Below are 16,314 nucleotides of genomic sequence, written 5' to 3'. Positions count from 1 at the left end.
TCCAACATATTACTTAGTCAAATGACCAGCTTCGTAAAGTGCCCAAAGTCACGCCCGAAGTGGCGTGTCATTAGACATCGCGCCGGGAACACATCTGCTCATAGTGGGGCCCAACGGCTGCGGCAAGTCCAGGTAAATATCTAACATATTAGTCTAATGACCGGCTTCGTAAAGTGCCCAAAGTCACACCCGAAGTGGCGTGTCATTAGACATCGCGCCGGGAACACATCTGCTCATAGTGGGGCCCAACGGCTGCGGCAAGTCCAGGTAAATATCCAACATATTACTTAGTCAAATGACCAGCTTCGTAAAGTGCCCAAAGTCACACCCGAAGTGGCGTGTCATTAGACATCGCGCCGGGAACACATCTGCTCATAGTGGGGCCCAACGGCTGCGGCAAGTCCAGGTAAATATCCAACATATTACTTAGTCAAATGACCAGCTTCGTAAAGTGCCCAAAGTCACGCCCGAAGTGGCGTGTCATTAGACATCGCGCCGGGAACACATCTGCTCATAGTGGGGCCCAACGGCTGCGGCAAGTCCAGGTAAATATCCAACATATTACTTAGTCAAATGACCAGCTTCGTAAAGTGCCCAAAGTCACGCCCGAAGTGGCGTGTCATTAGACATCGCGCCGGGAACACATCTGCTCATAGTGGGGCCCAACGGCTGCGGCAAGTCCAGGTAAATATCTAACATATTAGTCTAATGACCGGCTTCGTAAAGTGCCCGAAATCACACCCGAAGTGGCGTGTCATTAGACATCGCGCCGGGAACACATCTGCTCATAGTGGGGCCCAACGGCTGCGGCAAGTCCAGGTAAATATCTAACATATTAGTCTAATGACCGGCTTCGTAAAGTGCCCAAAGTCACGCCCGAAGTGGCGTGTCATTAGATATCGCGCCGGAATCACATCTGCTCATAGTGGGGCCGAACGGCTACGGCAAGTCCAAGTTAATATCTAACATATTACTTAGTCAAATGACCAGCTTCGTAAAGTGCCCAAAGTCACACCCGAAGTGGCGTGTCATTAGACATCGCGCCGGGAACACATTTGCTCATAGTGGGGCCCAACGGCTACGGCAAGTCCAAGTTAATATCTAACATATTACTTAGTCAAATGACCAGCTTCGTAAAGTGCCCAAAGTCACACCCGAAGTGGCGTGTCATTAGACATCGCGCCGGGAACACATCTGCTCATAGTGGGGCCGAACGGCTGCGGCAAGTCCAGGTAAATATCTAACATATTAGTCTAATGACCGGCTTCGTAAAGTACCCATAGTCACGCCAGCTTGCGACGTAGTCGCTAGTGGCGTGTCGTTAGACATCGCGCCGGAAACACATCTGCTCATAGTGGGGCCGAACGGCTGCGGCAAGTCCAGGTAAATATCCAACATATTACTTAGTCAAATGACCAGCTTCGTAAAGTGCCCAAAGTCACGCCCGAAGTGGCGTGTCATTAGACATCGCGCCGGAAACACATCTGCTTATAGTGGGGCCCAACGGCTGCGGCAAGTCCAGGTTAATATCTAACATATTACTTAGTCAAATGACCGGCTTCGTAAAGTGCCCAAAGTCACACCCGAAGTGGCGTGTCATTAGACATCGCGCCGGGAACACATCTGCTCATAGTGGGGCCGAACGGCTGCGACAAGTCCAGGTAAATATCTAACATATTAGTCGAATGACCGGCTTGGAACGTGCCCATAGTGACACAAGCGAGCAAGTTGGTCGTGATCGCACCAGGAACACATCTGCTCATTAGTTAGGCCCAATGTCTGCCTCTGCGACTTATAATATCAATTGAACAACTATCAAGTGTCTTCTTTCTGCCCTTGTCCCACGTTATGTGGGGTCGGCACAACATGTTTTTCTCTTCCATTCACTCACGTCACGTCAGCACTCGCTCCTTACTTTCTTATATCCTCTTCCACACAATCCATCCATCGTTTTTAGGGTTCCGTACCCAAAGGGTAAAAACGGGACCCTATTACTAAGACTCCGCTGTCCGTCCGTCCGTCTGTCACCAGGCTGTATCTCACGAACCGTGATAGCTAGACAGTTGAAATTTTCACAGATGATGTATTTCTGTTGCCGCTGTAACAACAAATACTAAAAACAGAATAAAATAAAGATTTAAGTGGGGCTCCCATACAACAAACGTGATTTTTGACCGAAGTTAAGCAACGTCGGGCGGGGTCAGTACTTGGAAGGGTGACCGTTTTTTTGCTTGTTTTGCTCTATTTTTTGTTGATAGTGCGGAACCCTCCGTGCGCGAGTCCGACTCGCACTTGGCCGGTTTTTTTTGGGTCCACCATCCGCTCTCCGTCCATCAACATTCATTCCTAACATTCTTTTGCCTATTTCATCCCTCCTCATTACATGCCCATACCATGCTAACCTACTACTCCTTATCTTCGTTTCCGGTGCTACTTTCAAACTTCCCCTTATATGCTCATCAAGTGTACAAGTATTTTACTGGGACAACTTTAACATTAGTTTAAGACAATTAACACATTCATGGCCACCCAGCCAAACAAGACATCCGCGCCAGGCCACAAAAATTTCGTCATATAATGCTGTAGTACCACGATCCCGACTATCGGGTCGTCCGGCCTGGGAACGAAATCATAAAATACCCGATAGTCGGGTTTTCGGCACTGAATGTGTTAATGTCTTTACGTCATCCTAGGCCCGTAAGTGGGATTTTCTCCCCGCTACGCGAGAACATCTCACTTCCTGGCCAAGGCAAGCCGTAAAACTTTAGACAAACCACGGGCGGTAATTCGTAAAGCCCCAGATCGCATATTTGGGTCAATCAACTATTTCTTGTTGTTATTCTGTCCCATCAGCGAGGAGACAATAATAGCATAGATTGTTAGAAGAACTGCTGTACCTACCATGTTCTACTAACATGCTGAGTAGATGTTCCATTATGGAAAGGTCTTGTAACTACCATAAAATGCAAGTTTGGTTCACGAAAAACCTAGAATTTTAAGAGCGACTCAGGAGACCGTAACCATAGGAACGTGTGACAAGAAAAAGTTGATTAACCCATTTATGGCCCTCACCTTCGGTTCGGGCCACAAACACCTGCGATCTGGAGCATTCACGAATTCACCTCCCTAGGTAATGTAATGTACTATTTTCTTTGTGATTTTTGAAAAGATGGTGGTGCTATTTTTTTCTTTCTTCCTATTTCTAATTTTAAGTTTGTGACTTAGCAGCTGCTGAGCTGCTTAGTATTAACTAATATGTTTGTCGGCAGCTTGTTCCGCATAATCTCCGGGCTGTGGCCGGTGCACGGCGGCACGCTGGCCGTGCCGCGCCCGTGCGCCTGCGCACACTGCTCCGACGACGCGCCGCCAACCGGACACTGCACGTCTAGACCCATCATGTTCTACATCCCGCAGCGGTACGTCATGACCATGAGTGTCTTAGCACTAGTGTTGAGTCGCTCACTCGTGAGGCACCTCATTTGTACCACTCATTTTGTTAATTTGTCGCAGTACTTCGTACTCTATTCATTTTACTTGATTCTAAAATTATCTTTCTCCTAAAAGTTATATTCTTAACCTCCAGAATTGCACTCCAATTAAATGTTACTATTTATTTATTTATAAAGGAAGTTATGAATACATAAATATGTATATACATTAAATATTTTTGTCGCCGTTGGAATTAATGGAATAGTCGACGCTGAAAATATGCTAGTACCTCACCTCATTTGAAGTAAGACATTGTAACACCTCATTTTAGAAAATGAGGTACTCATACAAACTCATTTTAAATTGATGTCCTACCCATCACTACTTAGCACAGAATAACTAATAGTACTACCGTACAGAAAATTCACTCCTTCATAAAAGTCAGATTTAGGTACAAAATTACACCTATATCGCCGCCTGCGAGCAAAATTGAAACTTATAACCGCGCACGAACCGTGAATCTCCTTTGCGCGCCGCAGTTTTATGACCGAGCTGTGAGTGTCGGCACGGGGTTATCACTTGACAAGTTTTTATACCTATACCCACTGATTTATTATTTTTAAGATAAATATGTAGGAATTACAAACGTTGATTATGTAAACATACATTTTTTATCCGGAGATAGTATGTCTGATTCTCACGGAAGTAAGTTTCGAAGCCATTGTGTATTTTCAATTTTGCGCGAGCGCCGCGTGACACGACTATCGTGCACGCCGAGCGGCAGCCCACTGCGATACGCCTGTCCGATGGGCGCGCCGGCCAAATGTACCTAAACTGCGGAGTGACACCCCCCTGGTCTTAGTTCCAGTCCCTATTAGTTCGACTTTACTAATTAGGCTTTGGAGCGAGTGCAGCGCGCCTCTAATCGCCAGGCATCGCCTCATATTTATTTATTTTTATTTATTTATTTTATTTGGAGATCCAACAGCTATGACATTACACTGATTTAAACTTTCAAGATTTTTACACATTATTAAATTATACAACGGGACTTAATCGCCTATCTAAGTTTTAAGATTTACCTCCGACGTTTCGAGGACGGCGTTGTCCCCGTGGTCTCGGAGAAGACTGGCTTAAGTTGACATCAGCATCGTCTAACCGCGCGAGTTTTTCGAACTACCCGCACTTAACGCGACGCGACTTGACGCGATTAAGTCCCGTTGTATAATTTAATAGCTATGACATTAACATAGAAATTTTAGTAGATACAGGAAGCCAATTACATATTAGGAACTCACATATTAGTAAGGATTACTAATGTGAGGATATGCCTGGTTCTGGGTCTCGCGGTGCCACGTCCGCGGTCATGTTCAACATGAGGGCGCCGAGAGCTACCGTTATTGGAGCGCGCGCAGCGCACCCCGTACGTCGGGCTGACTTGTTTTTTTTTATTAAAAATGGGCTTACTCATGGCCACAGACTAGCCGAGGCGAAGACGTGGCCTAGGATGGAGCGAGTCTGCCCAGAAGGTGCCTGTTCACCCTTGATTGATTGTGCCATTAGGGCAATGAAACATCGCTGGCTGCTGCTGAGGCTATGATACTCATCTGTCAGTTTCAGCCACGCCTTAGTACAGACATTAGGGCTGCACTCGCGCAAGCCGCATAATTGGTTATCAGTATACTGAATTAACATAATAGTTACCTGGTTATGAGCATTGAGCATCCCTACATATTGTAAAACAAAGTCTCTCGTGTTCGCGATAAACTCAAAAACTACTGAACGGATTTTCTTGCGGTTGCTTGATAGGTACCAAATATCTAAAGTACCAATAGAGTGAATCTTGAGGAAGCTTTAGGTATATAAATTGTTAAGGTTTTATAACCCGCGCGAAACCGGGGCGGCTCACTAGTAAAACATATACACATAGTCTACCGAGTTTTGTTTGCTTTCAAGAAAGTAATAAACATTATGTATCGATCTATTTGTTAAAATGTTGAAGGATTTTTTGATTGACCAGGCGTTTTACACGGTGAAAGAATTTTATAGTAAATTTAATGTAAAATGATTTCATTTATATTCTAATAGACATTTGTATTTATTGTTTGATGGTTTTAATTGACATTTGTATATATTATATATTAGGTAGGTACTGTTTTGACATTTTGTATATCATCTTCCTCGCGTTGTCCCGGCATTTTGCCACGGCTCATGGGAGCCTGGGGTCCGCTTGGCAACTAATCCCAGTAATTGGCGTGGGCACTAGTGGGTTTGACATTTTGTATATATTACTTTTTAATTTAGTGTAAGTCATGTATTTTTTAATTTTAATTTTATTTTAATTTGTATTGTATATTTTGACATTAAAGATATTGAATTGAATTGATTAATAACCTTATTTTTTTCTTCCCAGACCTTACATGTCAATGGGCTCTCTAATGGACCAAGTGACGTATCCGACGCGCGTCTCGCCCGACGACCAAGAAGCGTTTGACCGCGCCACGCACATCCTCAAGGTCGTGCGCCTAGACGCATGCGCGGCGCGGCATGGCGGCCTCAAGGCCGTGCGTGATTGGCGGGCCACGCTCAGTGGGGGGGAGAAGCAGAGGATGGCCATGGCTAGAATGTTCTATCACAGGTAGCTTTCATATTACTGTCTATAGTAAGAAGCGACGGGGTAACATTCTCAAGGTCGTGCGCCTAGACGCATGCGCGGCGCGGCATGGCGGCCTCAAGGCCGTGCGTGATGGCGGGCCACGCTCAGTGGGGGGGAGAAGCAGAGGATGGCCATGGCTAGAATGTTCTATCACAGGTAGGTTTCATATTACTGTCTATAGTAAGAAGCGACGGGGTAACATTATCAAGGTCGTGCGTCTAGACGCATGCGCGGCGCGGCATGGCGGCCTCAAGGCCGTGCGTGATTGGCGGGCCACGCTCAGTGGGGGGGAGAAGCAGAGGATGGCCATGGCTAGAATGTTCTATCACAGGTAGGTTTCATATTACTGTCTATAGTAAGAAGCGACGGGGTAACATTCTCAAGGTCGTGCGCCTAGACGCATGCGCGGCGCGGCATGGCGGCCTCAAGGCCGTCCGTGATTGGCGGGCCACGCTCAGTGGGGGGGAGAAGCAGAGGATGGCCATGGCTAGAATGTTCTATCACAGGTAGGTTTCATATTACTGTCTATAGTAAGAAGCGACGGGGTAACATTCTCAAGGTCGTATGTTTGGACGCATGCGCGGCGCGGCATGGCGGCCTCAAGGCCGTGCGTGATTGGCGGGCCACGCTCAGTGGGGGGGAGAAGCAGAGGATGGCCATGGCTAGAATGTTCTATCACAGGTAGGTTTCATATTACTGTCTATAGTAAGAAGCGACGGGGTAACATTCTCAAGGTCGTATGTTTGGACGCATGCGCGGCGCGGCATGGCGGCCTCAAGGCCGTGCGTGATTGGCGGGCCACGCTCAGTGGGGGGGAGAAGCAGAGGATGGCCATGGCTAGAATGTTCTATCACAGGTAGGTTTCATATTACTGTCTATAGTAAGAAGCGACGGGGTAACATTCTCAAGGTCGTATGTTTGGACGCATGCGCGGCGCGGCATGGCGGCCTCAAGGCCGTGCGTGATTGGCGGGCCACGCTCAGTGGGGGGGAGAAGCAGAGGATGGCCATGGCTAGAATGTTCTATCACAGGTAGGTTTCATATTACTGTCTATAGTAAGAAGCGACGGGGTAACATTCTCAAGGTCGTGTGTCTAGACGCATGCGCGGCGCGGCATGGCGGCCTCAAGGCCGTGCGTGATTGGCGGGCCACGCTCAGTGGGGGGGAGAAGCAGAGGATGGCCATGGCTAGAATGTTCTATCACAGGTAGGTTTCATATTACTGTCTATAGTAAGAAGCAACGGGGTAACATTTTCAAGGTCGTGTGTTCGCATGCGCGGCGCGGCATGGCGGTCTCAAGGCCGTGCGTGATTGGCGGGCCACGCTCAGTGGGGGGGAGAAGCAGAGGATGGCCATGGCTAGAATGTTCTATCACAGGTAGGTTACTCATATTACTGTAAGAAGCGACGGGGTAACATTCTCAAGATCGTGCGTTTGGACGCATGCGCGGCGCAGCATGGCGGCCTCAAGGCCGTGCGTGATTGGCGGGCCACGCTCAGTGGGGGGGAGAAGCAGAGGATGGCCATGGCTAGAATGTTCTATCACAGGTAGGTTTCATATTACTGTCTATAGTAAGAACGACGGGGTAACATTCTCAAGGTCGTGCGCCTAGACGCATGCGCGGCGCGGCATGGCGGTCTCAAGGCCGTCCGTGATTGGCGGGCCACGCTCAGTGGGGGGGAGAAGCAGAGGATGGCCATGGCTAGAATGTTCTATCACAGGTAGCTTTCATATTACTGTCTATAGTAAGAAGCGACGGGGTAACATTCTCAAGGTCGTGCGCCTAGACGCATGCGCGGCGCGGCATGGCGGCCTCAAGGCCGTCCGTGATTGGCGGGCCACGCTCAGTGGGGGGGAGAAGCAGAGGATGGCCATGGCTAGAATGTTCTATCACGGGTAGGTTTCATATTACTGTCTATAGTAAGAAGCGACGGGGTAACATTCTCAAGGTCGTGCGCCTAGACGCATGCGCGGCTCGGCATGGCGGCCTCAAGGCCGTCCGTGATTGGCGGGCCACGCTCAGTGGGGGGGAGAAGCAGAGGATGGCCATGGCTAGAATGTTCTATCACAGGTAAGTTTCATATATTACTGTCTATCAAAGACATATGTAACTCCGTATAAGATGACCATTTGATACCAGACAGACACAACGTAAGAAATGACTCTTTCTTTTGAGTAACGCTAGTACTAGGCGTAAGACAAAGACAGACTGGTACTCTCTGGCTATGTTTGAAATGGGCCAAACTATAAGAGGATCAGTCTGTAATGTCAGTAATTGAAAATATTTTATTTTCAGGCCCGTATACGCGTTGCTCGACGAATGTACGAGCGCCGTTTCCATGGAAACGGAGGTCGTCATGTATGAAGAGGCGGTGAAGGAGGGCATTACACTCCTCTCTATCACACACAGGCCTAGCGTATGGTTAGTATAAAATATTAGAATACTCTTCATATCTGTCGACATTTAATCGTACCTTACGATGATTATAATAATATGTGACGTTCCACGGGAAAAGGTGCCTTATGGCACTTGGCGCTTACGTCGCATAGCACCGCAATTGTATTGGAGCGGCGTTAATAATAGCGTAGGCGCCAACCGCCATAAGGTACCTTTACCCGTGGGACGTCACATATTAACATCAACCAGAATACTTCGCGAACATGCAAAATTTAAATTTCGTTATCTGCCTTTCTCTCGCTCTTGTATATTCAAGCGATAGAGAGGCTAATCGATGAACGAACGAGCAAAGTGGTTGACGTAATCTAATACAACTTAACTAAAAACTAGTTTAATTTTAACAGGAATTAAAATAATTAATAATAAATACAGCGAAATATAAGCGTGATACCGTGGCTGTGGGTGATTTCATTGTATCGCTCATTTCTTTTGATCGATTTTTAAGGCCTGTCCAGATGGTAACAATTTTTCGCCAATCTGATTAATTTGTCCGATCAAATCAGGTGGTGCGGACGCAAACGCCGATTTGGCCACTTTCACCAATTTTAAATTTATGGCGATATTTGAGCTCTCTAAATTAAAAAAATGTCCTCAAACGCGAATATTAGCGTCACAAATTGATATTCTTGCGTCCGCACCCCATTTATAAGGTAATATCGGTCGTAATCGGCTGTGAAAGTCGGCGAGCCAAATTGGGTTTGCGTTGATTTGATCGGACAATTTAATCAGATTGGCGAAAAATTGTTCTCGTCTGGAGGGGCCTATACATTGCGCACCACTTCACTACCTCGTTTATCTTTAATTAAATAGGATAGTTTAAGACTGCTTTTTGAATCCAAAATCCTACTGATTTTGGATTTGGACTTTTCTTTGTTAAACTTACTCTTTTGTACAGGAAATACCACACTCACGTGCTGGAGTTCGACGGAGCTGGCAGCTGGTCGTTCCGGCCTCTGGAGAAAGATGCGCCAGCCATCACCCCTCCCCCCCCTCCCACCACGACACAGAGCGACAGTGATTAGACAACTAATACCACACTCACGTGCTGGAGTTCGACGGAGCTGGCAGCTGGTCGTTCCGGCCTCTGGAGAAAGATGCGCCAGCCATCACCCCTCCCCCCCCCCCCCTCCCACCACGACACAGAGCGACAGTGATTAGACAACTAATACCACACTCACGTGCTGGAGTTCGACGGAGCTGGCAGCTGGTCGTTCCGGCCTCTGGAGGAAGATGCGCCAGCCATCACCCCTCCCCCCCCTCCCACCACGACACAGAGCGACAGTGATTAGACAACTAATACCACACTCACGTGCTGGAGTTCGACGGAGCTGGCAGCTGGTCGTTCCGGCCTCTGGAGAAAGATGCGCCAGCCATCACCCCTCCCCCCCCCCCCCTCCCACCACGACACAGAGCGACAGTGATTAGACAACTAATACCACACTCACGTGCTGGAGTTCGACGGAGCTGGCAGCTGGTCGTTCCGGCCTCTGGAGAAAGATGCGCCAGCCATCACCCCTCCCCCCCCCCCCCCTCCCACCACGACACAGAGCGACAGTGATTAGACAACTAATACCACACTCACGTGCTGGAGTTCGACGGAGCTGGCAGCTGGTCGTTCCGGCCTCTGGAGAAAGATGCGCCAGCCATCACCCCTCCCCCCCCTCCCACCACGACACAGAGCGACAGTGATTAGACAACTAATACCACACGCACGTGCTAGAGTTCGACGGAGCTGGCAGCTGGTCGTTCCGGCCTCTGGAGAAAGATGCGCCAGCCATCACCCCTCCCCCCCCCCCCCCCTCCCACCACGACACAGAGCGACAGTGATTAGACAACTAATACCACACTCACGTGCTGGAGTTCGACGGAGCTGGCAGCTGGTCGTTCCGGCCTCTGGAGAAAGATGCGCCAGCCATCACCCCTCCCCCCCCCCCCCTCCCACCACGACACAGAGCGACAGTGATTAGACAACTAATACCACACTCACGTGCTGGAGTTCGACGGAGCTGGCAGCTGGTCGTTCCGGCCTCTGGAGAAAGATGCGCCAGCCATCACCCCTCCCCCCCCCCCCCCTCCCACCACGACACAGAGCGACAGTGATTAGACAACTAATACCACACTCACGTGCTGGAGTTCGACGGAGCTGGCAGCTGGTCGTTCCGGCCTCTGGAGAAAGATGCGCCAGCCATCACCCCTCCCCCCCCCCCTCCCACCACGACACAGAGCGACAGTGATTAGACAACTAATACCACACTCACGTGCTGGAGTTCGACGGAGCTGGCAGCTGGTCGTTCCGGCCTCTGGAGAAAGATGCGCCAGCCATCACCCCTCCCCCCCCCCCCCTCCCACCACGACACAGAGCGACAGTGATTAGACAACTAATACCACACTCACGTGCTGGAGTTCGACGGAGCTGGCAGCTGGTCGTTCCGGCCTCTGGAGAAAGATGCGCCAGCCATCACCCCTCCCCCCCCCCCCCCTCCCACCACGACACAGAGCGACAGTGATTAGACAACTAATACCACACTCACGTGCTGGAGTTCGACGGAGCTGGCAGCTGGTCGTTCCGGCCTCTGGAGAAAGATGCGCCAGCCATCACCCCTCCCCCCCCTCCCACCACGACACAGAGCGACAGTGATTAGACAACTAATACCACACGCACGTGCTAGAGTTCGACGGAGCTGGCAGCTGGTCGTTCCGGCCTCTGGAGAAAGATGCGCCAGCCATCACCCCTCCCTCCCACCACGACACAGAGCGACAGTGATTAGACAACTAATACCACACTCACGTGCTGGAGTTCGACGGAGCTGGCAGCTGGTCGTTCCGGCCTCTGGAGAAAGATGCGCCAGCCATCACCCCTCCCCCCCCCCCCTCCCACCACGACACAGAGCGACAGTGATTAGACAACTAATACCACACTCACGTGCTGGAGTTCGACGGAGCTGGCAGCTGGTCGTTCCGGCCTCTGGAGAAAGATGCGCCAGCCATCACCCCTCCCCCCCCCCTCCCACCACGACACAGAGCGACAGTGATTAGACAACTAATACCACACTCACGTGCTGGAGTTCGACGGAGCTGGCAGCTGGTCGTTCCGGCCTCTGGAGAAAGATGCGCCAGCCATCACCCCTCCCCCCCCCCCCTCCCACCACGACACAGAGCGACAGTGATTAGACAACTAATACCACACTCACGTGCTGGAGTTCGACGGAGCTGGCAGCTGGTCGTTCCGGCCTCTGGAGAAAGATGCGCCAGCCATCACCCCTCCCCCCCCCCCCCTCCCACCACGACACAGAGCGACAGTGATTAGACAACTAATACCACACTCACGTGCTGGAGTTCGACGGAGCTGGCAGCTGGTCGTTCCGGCCTCTGGAGAAAGATGCGCCAGCCATCACCCCTCCCCCCCCTCCCACCACGACACAGAGCGACAGTGATTAGACAACTAATACCACACGCACGTGCTGGAGTTCGACGGAGCTGGCAGCTGGTCGTTCCGGCCTCTGGAGGAAGATGCGCCAGCCATCACCCCTCCCCCCCCCTCCCACCACGACACAGAGCGACAGTGATTAGACAACTAATACCACACTCACGTGCTGGAGTTCGACGGAGCTGGCAGCTGGTCGTTCCGGCCTCTGGAGAAAGATGCGCCAGCCATCACCCCCTCCCCCCCCTCCCACCACGACACAGAGCGACAGTGATTAGACAACTAATACCACACGCACGTGCTGGAGTTCGACGGAGCTGGCAGCTGGTCGTTCCGGCCTCTGGAGGAAGATGCGCCAGCCATCACCCCTCCCCCCCCCTCCCACCACGACACAGAGCGACAGTGATTAGACAACTAATACCACACTCACGTGCTGGAGTTCGACGGAGCTGGCAGCTGGTCGTTCCGGCCTCTGGAGAAAGATGCGCCAGCCATCACCCCCTCCCTCCCCCCTCCCACCACGACACAGAGCGACAGTGATTAGACAACTAATACCTTATCTTATCTTATCTTATTATTTTCGGGGGCCCTTACGGATACACTTCGACCCATAGGGATCTTTTGTGCAATTACCCCCTGGAGAAGATCCGTCAGCTACTCAAGAGCTTTTCCCACCATATCCATGTGTCGGATGATGGAGCTCATGGGTAGCGTTTTAAAGTCCTTTGGTTCCAGATATCCTGCTCCAAAGTCCTTCATTCTTTGTCTGGCGAGGGCGTGACATTCACACATTAAGTGTTTCACTGTCTCTTCCTCTTCGCCACACATACGACAATCGGTGTTGTCAGAATGTCCCATCTTGGTCAGAATTCCCTTGACCCCGTAATGACCAGTGAACACCCCCGTTATGATTTGGAGTTGTCTTTTGCTAAGTTTCCAAAGCTTTTTGCTCCAGCCGGAGTCTACTCCTTGCATGAAGAGCTTTGCATGCTTTAGACCCGTCAGACTGTTCCATTCTTCCTGATGTTTGGTCTTGGCATGGTCTTTAATAGCCGTTGTGATGGTTCCCTGTGAGAGCCCCACGAATGGTTCCGGACCTATAAAGTTACTTCCAGATCCGGTTCTGGCAAGTTCATCTGCATTTTCATTGCCTATGAATCCCTCGTGCCCTGGGATCCATACCAGTTGCACTCTGTTTTGCCTTCCAAGCTGGTTTAGAGCTTGGACGCCATTATATACCAGTTCGTAATCCTTTTCACGAAATTGTCGCATTCCATGTTTGTGTGCTTGGTCTTTGGCTTGCTATCGCTCCAGAGGCCTGTTAGGGCCAACCTGTGTAACGATTTCCGCGCCTCAGATTGTATCACTAGGTGTAACGGTGGAAGGTCTAGCAGTACCTCCATCGCCGCGGTTGGCGTCGTTCTAAACGCACCAGTAATAGCCATGCATGCCGTTCTTTGTATTTTCATAAGGGCATCCCTGCATGTTCTCTTTAGTGTCCTTGGCCACCATGCCAGGCATCCGTACAAGATGATTGGTCTTACCATCATGGTATAGATCCATCTTAGTACCTTGGGGTTTAGACCCCACGTTTTGCCATAAGCCGATCTAAAAGATGCGCCAGCCATCACCCCCTCCCTCCCCCCTCCCACCACGACACAGAGCGACAGTGATTAGACAACTAATACCACACGCACGTGCTGGAGTTCGACGGAGCTGGCAGCTGGTCGTTCCGGCCTCTGGAGGAAGATGCGCCAGCCATCACCCCCTCCCCCCCCTCCCACCACGACACAGAGCGACAGTGATTAGACAACTAATACCACACGCACGTGCTAGAGTTCGACGGAGCTGGCAGCTGGTCGTTCCGGCCTCTGGAGAAAGATGCGCCAGCCATCACCCCTCCCCCCCCCCCCCCTCCCACCACGACACAGAGCGACAGTGATTAGACAACTAATACCACACTCACGTGCTGGAGTTCGACGGAGCTGGCAGCTGGTCGTTCCGGCCTCTGGAGAAAGATGCGCCAGCCATCACCCCTCCCCCCCCCCCCTCCCACCACGACACAGAGCGACAGTGATTAGACAACTAATACCACACTCACGTGCTGGAGTTCGACGGAGCTGGCAGCTGGTCGTTCCGGCCTCTGGAGAAAGATGCGCCAGCCATCACCCCTCCCCCCCCCCCCTCCCACCACGACACAGAGCGACAGTGATTAGACAACTAATACCACACTCACGTGCTGGAGTTCGACGGAGCTGGCAGCTGGTCGTTCCGGCCTCTGGAGAAAGATGCGCCAGCCATCACCCCTCCCCCCCCCCCTCCCACCACGACACAGAGCGACAGTGATTAGACAACTAATACCACACTCACGTGCTGGAGTTCGACGGAGCTGGCAGCTGGTCGTTCCGGCCTCTGGAGAAAGATGCGCCAGCCATCACCCCTCCCCCCCCCCCCCCTCCCACCACGACACAGAGCGACAGTGATTAGACAACTAATACCACACTCACGTGCTGGAGTTCGACGGAGCTGGCAGCTGGTCGTTCCGGCCTCTGGAGAAAGATGCGCCAGCCATCACCCCTCCCCCCCCCCCTCCCACCACGACACAGAGCGACAGTGATTAGACAACTAATACCACACTCACGTGCTGGAGTTCGACGGAGCTGGCAGCTGGTCGTTCCGGCCTCTGGAGAAAGATGCGCCAGCCATCACCCCTCCCCCCCCCCCCCTCCCACCACGACACAGAGCGACAGTGATTAGACAACTAATACCACACTCACGTGCTGGAGTTCGACGGAGCTGGCAGCTGGTCGTTCCGGCCTCTGGAGAAAGATGCGCCAGCCATCACCCCTCCCCCCCCTCCCACCACGACACAGAGCGACAGTGATTAGACAACTAATACCACACTCACGTGCTGGAGTTCGACGGAGCTGGCAGCTGGTCGTTCCGGCCTCTGGAGAAAGATGCGCCAGCCATCACCCCCTCCCTCCCCCTCCCACCCAATGATTTATAACTCAAGATAGGTTATAGGCGTTCCAAAATTGAAGCGCTTACCTTGTGACAAATTGGACAAGTTGCCTTTAGTCGCGGCTGGACCAGCGAGAAATGTGCACGTGCTAACGCTCCCGCACACCGAAAGAGAAAGAGACGACCTTATGTTTAACAACAAGTGTGACAAAGATGGATGGAATGAGAAAATTAATCAAAAATAACAGATTTCTTCGTAGGCACAGAAATAAATATGGAAGTATTTTTTGTGCTCCTCTAGTATGAGTATAACCTATCCTCTAGTATGGTTATATAATATCATTGCTCCCACCACGACACAGAGCGACAGTGATTAGACAACAAACAGTGAAGTGTTGCAAATACATTTGACCTTCAAGATGTTTGTATGCCGTGGGATCTGTTTCTGTTGCTGACTGTACAATGTACAGACAGTCAGCCAGCATCAAATAGATAGTGACGCCCAAAGTGGCCATTAAGGTAACAAAGGTGTGTTACGATAGGTATATTTGGCCACTTTGACCGTCAATGTTAGATATGTATCTATTTGATGATGACTGTACATAAAAAATGTGATGGTCATGAGAATTTATCATTAGTCAGAGATTTAATTGACATTAATTTGGCCATCACCCCCTTCCTCCCCCCTCCCACCACGACACAGAGCGACAGTGATTAGACAACAAATTGTGAACAGAAATAATTTCTGTCCACTATTACAATTATTGTAACGTGAACGTTATCGCAATGCAAGAAGGTTTATATTGGCCTATAAACGCGCGTATTTAGCGGTCAAAGCGTTACGGCTCGGCCACGACGTTACAACCCATTACATTGCTCATATAACCCGGCAACCTTCAAATCAAGGGTGAACAGGCACCTTCTGGGCAGGCTCGCTCCATCGTAGGCCACGTCTTCGCCTCGGCTAGTCTGTGGCCATGAGTAAGCCCATTTATAATAAAAAATAATAATTACAAGGTTATCGCTGCCGCCGTCGTCAGTCGCGTAGTGTCTTGGCCTAGCCGTAACGCTTTGACCGACAAATACGCGCGGTTACAGGCTAATAGACCTTCGTGCATTGCGACAAGGGCTATAACCGCGAAAATCGAAGTTCGTAAATTGCGGGCATCCGCCTCTGTCTCTCTAATTACGCCTTCATTGGAGTAAAAGAGAAAGATCCTCGCGCGATGACGCGCCGCGCAGTATAGGCGTAGCGTTCAAAGGGGTAATGATCGTTTGAGTGAGATTTTGATTATCACAGATTATCACAGATTTAATGTTCAGTAAAAGTTTCATCCAAGACTTTTTAGAGAGCATAAAATCGTGTTATAAATTGTGTAATAT

General features: G+C 50.5%; 1 protein-coding gene across 1 annotated transcript in view; it reads left to right on the top strand.

The window, feature by feature from the left end:
- LOC134658523 (ATP-binding cassette sub-family D member 1) overlaps nt 1-9,565 on the top strand; it is a 38,160-nt gene extending 28,595 nt beyond the window's left edge. The window contains exons 12-17 of the mRNA XM_063514210.1: nt 3,270-3,416; nt 5,843-6,067; nt 6,267-6,416; nt 6,617-6,766; nt 8,382-8,507; nt 9,439-9,565. Coding sequence (XP_063370280.1) covers nt 3,270-3,416; nt 5,843-6,067; nt 6,267-6,416; nt 6,617-6,766; nt 8,382-8,507; nt 9,439-9,565 — 925 coding nt within the window. The remainder of the gene's footprint in view (nt 1-3,269; nt 3,417-5,842; nt 6,068-6,266; nt 6,417-6,616; nt 6,767-8,381; nt 8,508-9,438) is intronic.
- Nucleotides 9,566-16,314: the final 6,749 nt, after the last annotated feature.

This window comes from Cydia amplana, chromosome 22 (assembly GCF_948474715.1).
Source record: "Cydia amplana chromosome 22, ilCydAmpl1.1, whole genome shotgun sequence".
Lineage (NCBI taxonomy): Eukaryota > Metazoa > Arthropoda > Insecta > Lepidoptera > Tortricidae > Cydia > Cydia amplana.
Note: the sequence above shows the minus strand (reverse complement) of the source record. Positions and strands in the feature narration are given on the sequence as shown.